This window comes from Poromitra crassiceps, assembly GCF_964638095.1.
Source record: "Poromitra crassiceps genome assembly, chromosome: 19".
Classification (NCBI taxonomy): Eukaryota; Metazoa; Chordata; class Actinopteri; order Beryciformes; family Melamphaidae; genus Poromitra; species Poromitra crassiceps.
The window spans coordinates 7,354,078-7,361,577 of NC_139646.1; the positions used below are offsets into that span (position 1 = coordinate 7,354,078).

Below are 7,500 nucleotides of genomic sequence, written 5' to 3' on the forward strand. Positions count from 1 at the left end.
TCTCGGAGGAAGCATGGAGCCAGTTTCAGCTCTCCCCAGATTGGCAGAGGGTGGAGCAGCAACCAGGATAAATAAATTAAAGCACTAATGGGGGATAAAAAATGGATAAAAAATCTGGAAAAAAAAATTAAAAAAAAAATATATATTATTTGTAGTATAGCACTAGTATGATTAGTAGTTGTATCTGACGTCAGTGCCTGCCCTATAGTAATAACAAAACACAAAACACATCTCTAGCACTAGTTGGAGGTAGAGAGCCGGGCAGGGCCTTACCGACATTTACACAGAAGTTGATGTTTCCTTTCCATATATGGGTTTACTCCTGACGGTGGGAGGGGTTTGGTCCTGACGGGGGGGAGGGGTTTGGTCCTGACGGGGGGAGGGTTCGCTCCTGACGGGGGGAGGGGTTGGGTCCTGACGGGGGGAGGGGTTAGCTGCTGACAGGGGGGAGGGTTAGCTCTTGACGGGGAGAGGGTTTGCTCCTGACGGGGGGAGGGGTTAGCTCCTGACGGGGGGAGGGGTTAGCTCCTGACGGGGAGAGGGGTTAGCTCCTGATGGGGGGGAGGGGTTAGCTCCTGACGGGGGGGGGGGGGGGGGGGGGGGGGGGGGGGGGGGGGGGGGGGGTGGGTGTAGACACTCGCACAGGGGAAGAGACGCTGTGCTGATTGACACAGTGATCAGAGACACAGGGGCTAGCTGGGACAGCTGGCAGCCTGAGACTCAGCCACTATTCAACCCCGGACTCCAGCCAAGCCGACACGACACCTCCATCCCATCACCAATGCCACGGGATGCACGCCACTACACTCTGAACCCACACCCATCTGCACCTGAGCTGGACGGCTTCCAAAGCCTGGAGACTGCAACGCACAGGGACGCCTGAGCGCCCTGAGTCAAAGCCATGCTCACATCCAGACATCGGGAGCATATTCCAGTAGAAGAGGTAAGAAAGCATCTTATTCCCCCCTAGACTTATTCCACTAGACAAATACATACACATAGTTAAGCATACAACACGTCAATACACTGAGAGAGAGACTTAATGTGGCTAATGTTGAATAGCAGGCAGCTAGCCGTACAGGCTGAGACATAGGGCCACATGTAAGCTAATAAAGATACTAGTAATGAGCGACAGTTATCATTAGTTTTGGGTAACAACAAGCTAATTGTATATATCCGATCATCACTGAAACCCCCCCCCCCCCCCCCCCCCCCCCCCCCCCCCCCCCCCACCATAAAACTGGAACTCATACTGTATCTAATTTAATGCCTGTCTAACTGGGACTGGTAAATTGATGTAAATTCCCTGCACATTAATGCCTATTGAACTTAGCCTGTAAATTTCATGTACATTCAATGTAAACTCTTATCTAACTCTGACTGTAAATCTCATGTAAATCCAACGTAAATTCATATTTATCATCCACAGAACACTTCACCACTCATGTACATATTGTATATATTGACTCGATTTGATTTGATTGCACTTGCAACTTTGTGATTGTCTTTAGTTATCTTCCTACTTCTTATCTCTGTATATTGATGTAACCGCTATGCTGCATACAGACACTAAGACAAATTCCTCGTATGTAACTTGCATACTGTGGCAATAAAAGTGATTCTGATTCTGATTCTGATTCTGATCACAAGTCTTTTTCAACGACCTTTAGGCAAATCAGACACTGTGGCCCTGTGTTATCTTGTGTTGAGGTAAATAAATGTTCCTGTTATTGTTGGAAGGTTGACGGTAATGTTTGCTACAGTATGCAGTGCACATCTTTGTATGCAACCTTAAACGTTCTTTCCCCAAAGCTCTCTGATTGGCCAATGCACAGCATACCAAGGAGGGCTAGGTTGACATGCCATGTGTATTCCAGATCCAGCTTGTTTTCAGCATACCACATTCATTTATGTCTGCCTACTGTATGAAAACATGCTAATACTGTAGGCTCTTGTCATGCAACAACCAGTGAGAGTAACAACAACCATAAAGTTTCACAACTCTGCTCAGTTAATAGCAGACACCAGCTGATCCAATTTAAAGGCCATCTCCACTACTCCAAGTAGAAATTACACAAGATCTTCCCTACTGTATCACCACTGTGTGATAGGTGTCAAGTGTCTGAGTGCACACTATCTCATGCCTTTTGGTTCTGCCCTTCACTAACGGGATTCTGGGCCTAAATATTTGACTGGTAATCTAAGGGCCTACTGTACAAAATAACCCTTCAGCCGAAGGCAGAACTTGCTATCTTCAGCTACTCAGAGTCTTCTCTGAACTTCCCTACAGCTGTGCAACAGTCTCTAACACTCGGGACAACTGGCTTGCCACGAAACTAATCCTGAAGGAATGGAAGTCCCCCCCTTCACCCTCTTTTCAATTGTGGCTGACGTATATGGCCTCTGTTATACGGATGGAGAGACTTAGGTTCCTAAGGACTGACTCACTTGAGAAATTCTCTGCCATTTGGGACCCGTTTCTAGCCTACCTCGTTGAGGTTGGGGGCGACGGGTGATTCGCCAGACTGGTTCCTCATGGACCCCCTGTGTGGGATCCCGGGCACAATCATCATCATCATAAATAGCTGAGTGACGTCACTCGAGCACTCCATGATGTGAGCAGTGATGGTCACATCGAGCGCGCATATCGCACAATATTTCTAGTAATATTTAATAATATCTCAGCAATGTTTATTTTCAATTTTCACATTTAACTGTAGGGATTATACATACTCTAATAATAAATAAATGTTCTGTTGTTATTTCAAGGAAAATAAGGACTGCATTAAAAAAGCTAAACTACATAGCAGAGAGCTTTTGAAAAAGCACGTTTCCATTTTTCTTCTTTTTGTTAACTTCACATTTGAACAGTCTCAACCAAAACAATCTCAACACATTTGAACAATTGAAGAGCTTTAACACACCTATATTATCTTTCTTTCCCCACTTTCTCTTGTTCAGTGAGAGAGGTAGAGCCTGGTAAATGCATCTTGATCAGTCTGGTCCACTGTATAATCACTTCCAGCCATCCACATGGATTTCAGTGGGCGAGAGCACTTGCCTTGACAGACAACTCCTTCAGCCAATCAGCGTCGCCAAATCCAAGCCAAATCCACGGAGAAAACGTATTTTCCGCTGCTTGTGCATACTCCTGTTCTTGTTGAATTGTTGTTAGTGAGTCTATTTCTGCAATAACTGCATTTACGCCTGTGCTTACTAAAGTGAGCATTACCGCTCATTGCTTTTTCGGGACTCGGGAGAGGCCATTACTGTTTAGCCAACGACAGAGAGCGGCGGCCCTGATTGGCTGAGTAGTATAACGTGCGATGATTTGCAATGCATGCCATTGGTCTGTGAGCACTACCGTAAAGCATAGAAAAGCTGAGCCAGTTAAAATAGAAAGGTTCTGTCAAACTCTGTGTAATAATCCTCAAAAATGTATAGGTCATAGGTTCGGGTCCGAATAGGACGGCATCTGCCATATAGGGACCTCTGAGCTAGATGCTTGTAGTCCACACTCAATGCAGCCTCATTAGGAGGGCCATTTTCTGTTTACTTACTAAAGCAAAGTCAAACTTGACAAAACAACTTGTAGCCTGACTCGACAAAGCTTCTGAGGTGGAGGCTGTCGTTAAAGCTTCTGAGGTGGAGGCTGTCGTTAAACGAGTGTAAAAGTTGTACTCTGGCCATTTCTGTGTACAGCAAGGCCACTGACAATTTCATTCTTAAGGAACAATAGCACACAGGGGAGCCCTTGCTGTTCCTAATGGGGCTAGTTGTCTCTGAGAGAGTGAGAACAGGCTAATAAAAACACACAGGGCTATACCTCAACAGCTCCTTTTACCGTTGTGTCAATTCCCACCGGCACCGCTTCTAAAATAATTTGCTGGCTTCCATAGGTATGATAGTAAGTCTTTCTTAGAGCAAACCTACACTTCCCTCCTCTGTCGCAATTACCACTACATTATTCATATTTGAACATTTTTCAACCTACCGACGTCGACAGGATAGCTGCAGCAGCTCAGAAACAAATGACAGGTGCTTTATGTCAAGATAAAGCCAGACAACAGTGTAACACTTATCACTGTCAAATACTGACACGCTTACATGCTTTTCAATGTAGACGAAACGCTGTACACTTGAATACAAGATCATTTTGGGGGGGGGAACACCTTACACAGAGCACCCAGGGACCATCAAGCGTGTGTTGTATGATGAGTATTAGGCAGAATATGCCTTGCACCTGTCGTTCGTTATTAATTTAGCAGATTACAGAAGTGAAAAAGATTTGAGTCATTGAAAACTCGTTTCCTCTTCTTTTGATAATGGCTCGAGCCGATCGTACTGACGCCTAATGAAAAGGTTGCTTATCTGAAAGGCCTAATTATTCATCATAATTGCTATGCAATGGAAAACACACACTTTGTGCAGGTATCTGTATCTGGGTAGTGTGCAGGTAGAAGCACTCGCCTAGCACCGCAGAGATGCTGCGGGTTCAATTCCAGCGGTACTTCCGGCTTGATCAGACGTTCCTACTGAGACATTTGGCCGTGTCTGTGGGTGGGAAGCCGGTGGGGGATGTGTCCTGGTCACTGCACTAGTGCTTCCTCTGGTCGGTGTGTTCGGGAGGGGGGGAACTGAGGGGAATAGGGTGATTCTCCCACATGCTACGTCCTGCCAGTGAAACTCCTCGCTGTCAGGTGTATGTATCGGAGGAACCATGTCTAGCTAGTCTACAACTCTCCCAACATCGGCAGAGGGGGTTGGAGCAATGACCGGGACAGCAAGGTACAATTGGGAAGAAAATGGGAGAAAACACTTTTTTAAATTAAAAACAAACAAACAAATAAAAGTTGTGCTTCTAGAGCAGCAAATTGATGATATACCACTGAGCAATAAGAATTAAATTTTGATCTCAAGTGGCATTTTGTTACACATCATGCTATACGCGTGTCTGAATAGGTCAGTGTGTGAATGAGCGAGTGTGTGTGTGTGTGTGTGTGTGTGTGTGTTGTGAGAGAGACAGAGAGAGAGAGAGAGAGAGAGAGAGAGAGAGAGACACTCACATTCGGTTGCTGGGGATGATCTTGTGGCCGTCTCTGTACCATGTGACCAGGGGCGGAGGGAAGGAGGTGAGGGCAGGGGGGCTGATGACGGCCGCTCGGCCCTGAGTCACCGTCCTCCTCTGCTCCTCGGCCAAGAAGCTCCCCAGAACTGCAGGAGGAGAGAGAGAGAGAGAGGGCCCAAGAGAGTGGAGGAGAGAGAGAGGGCCCAAGAGAGTGGAGGAGAGCCAACAGAGATTAGAAGAAGAGATTACAGTGAAATACTGTACCTACTTTAGCAAGCAATTCACAGGCACTTTTACAAAGGGAGCATCTTAATGTGTCGGCAATTAAAACCATTTCTGCTGGAGACTGGACAGCACTGAGTCTTAAAAAAAATGCCCTTTTATGTTTAATTTATGGACTGGTGTAGGGCGTAGCATTTAGTGTCTTTAAATGGTTTACCCAAAAGAGGTATTAAGAAATCATAGATTCAGTAAACACTCGGGCCCTGATTCACACACAAACCTCTGCACTGAGAGAAAAAGGAGCCTTTGCTATTCATGGCTGCGTTAGGGCTCTTTAGAAATATGTAGACATTTTGCATAATAATTATTGTGCAAATATAAATGACTTGTGTGTTTTGGTTTTGGTGTAAATTAGAAATTGGCTTTGCAAACAATTCACAAAATATCTTGCCCCTGTAAGAAAAGGAGTGCAAACAAAACATTTGCTTTTAATTGCACTGGGGGGAAATCACAGTGTTAAACATGCTTCTCCTTGGGTCACATTGACTATTTGGATGACTGAATGAATGAATGAATGAATGAATTTATTTGGCGTGTCATTAACACAGAAGGTATACATTCACAAACTCCGGGGGAGCTAAAACACAAAGTATACACAAAATTAAAAACCGTCAAGGATAACACAAGAAAGCCTAGGGCTTATTTCCATTGTGGTCCTTTGGGGTTTAAGAGAAGTAGAAGGGAGAAGTAGAAAGTAGACATGAAAGACAGAATTAACAATGTAGCATTTCTACAATTTCCAATGTAGCTTTCATACTTACATACATTAAAAAAACAACAGTAGATACAATAAAGCGAAAATACAAAATGTATAACGAATAATATAGATTCGGTGATCTAATGAAATGGGAGTTAGTCCTAAAAACAAGGGCCCAATCCCCCTGAGACCCTTACCTAGATACTATTATTATTAAGGAGACATTTCTTCAGCTCTCTTTTAAAGCTGGCCTGAATGAAAAATGAAAGATGGCAAATAGTCAGACCTGGAGCTCCCATGCATTAGACCAGGGGTGCCCAATACGAAGGTAGTGTGGTAGATCGCATGGCATTGAGGAAGAAGATTTTTTTTTTTTTTTTTTTTTCCCCCCCCCACTGTTTTTCCACTGTTTCCACTGTTTTTTCACTATTTTTCCACTGTTTCCACTGTTTTTCCACTGTTTCCACTGTTTTCCACTCAGTGTATATATATATAAATAAATATGTTTGGTAGATCACTTTGACTTGGTCATTTTAAAAGTAGCTCCCAAGCTGAAAAAGTGTGGGCACCCCTGCATTAGACAGTATTAGGACATGACATACTTGTACTCACATTTCGTTAACTGTGAGCAACTTGCACATAATGAGCAGCTCAACATGTTATGTGGAGGTAGAAGGGAACTAGATTAAGAGCTGATTCTGTGCATATATTTTGGTTGATGAAATCCTTCTATCCATCTGAGGGTAGCTAGCAGGACAGGTGCGATCCAATTACAGCCTCTGATTTTTCAAGCGTTGCGTAATTATGCAGGCCTCAGCCAATGTGGGCACTTTGTAAAAGTGCAAAGAACACCAGGCTGTTGCTAAATGACTACACAAACATCAAGGCTTTTGAGCATGGCCAACTGGTTGGCTATAGGATATTCCACACAGCTTTAAGGTGTATACAGTGCAAATCATCAGGAGGACGGGAGTGCAGACAGGGACATCCTGGGGGAATCCTTGTTTTTGCCCAACTTTGCAGAGCTACTATGAGGAACAGCATGGATTGTACTGAGAAAAAACCAACCAGCTTTACTCAATGTAAAGCTGTTCATTTGAATCAAGCTGAATGCTGCGATATCACGTGACATAAACAGAGACATAACTCTGTTCTGTTATCTGCACAAGATGATTTTGCCCTGGTGAAACGGTCAAATATGTCTTACTTGAGTCATTTTAAATGCTCCTCTTCTTTCTCTTCAAACGTACAAAGTACTATGAGTGTGTTTAATAAACCGATCATTATTATACTGGCTTTCTGGAGTTACCAGATTATTCAAGTGCTCATGTAAACAGCATAAACCCATATGCTTGATCGGATAAAGGCCGTTATCAGATGCCGAGAAATCCGCTAAACAAACGTAGCTTTTTCCTGAATCATCAATACATGGGCCAACCTCAATGTCCACTCA

General features: G+C 44.1%; 1 protein-coding gene across 1 annotated transcript in view; it reads right to left on the reverse strand.

Annotated features, from left to right (window-relative positions):
* Nucleotides 1-7,500, reverse strand: part of LOC310793861 (protein sidekick-1-like) — a gene marked incomplete at both ends in the record, with an annotated part of 384,133 nt that overhangs the window by 195,318 nt on the left and 181,315 nt on the right. Inside the window, one exon of the mRNA XM_083655753.1 lies at nucleotides 5,067-5,214. Coding sequence (XP_083511879.1) covers nucleotides 5,067-5,214 — 148 coding nt within the window. The remainder of the gene's footprint in view (nucleotides 1-5,066; nucleotides 5,215-7,500) is intronic.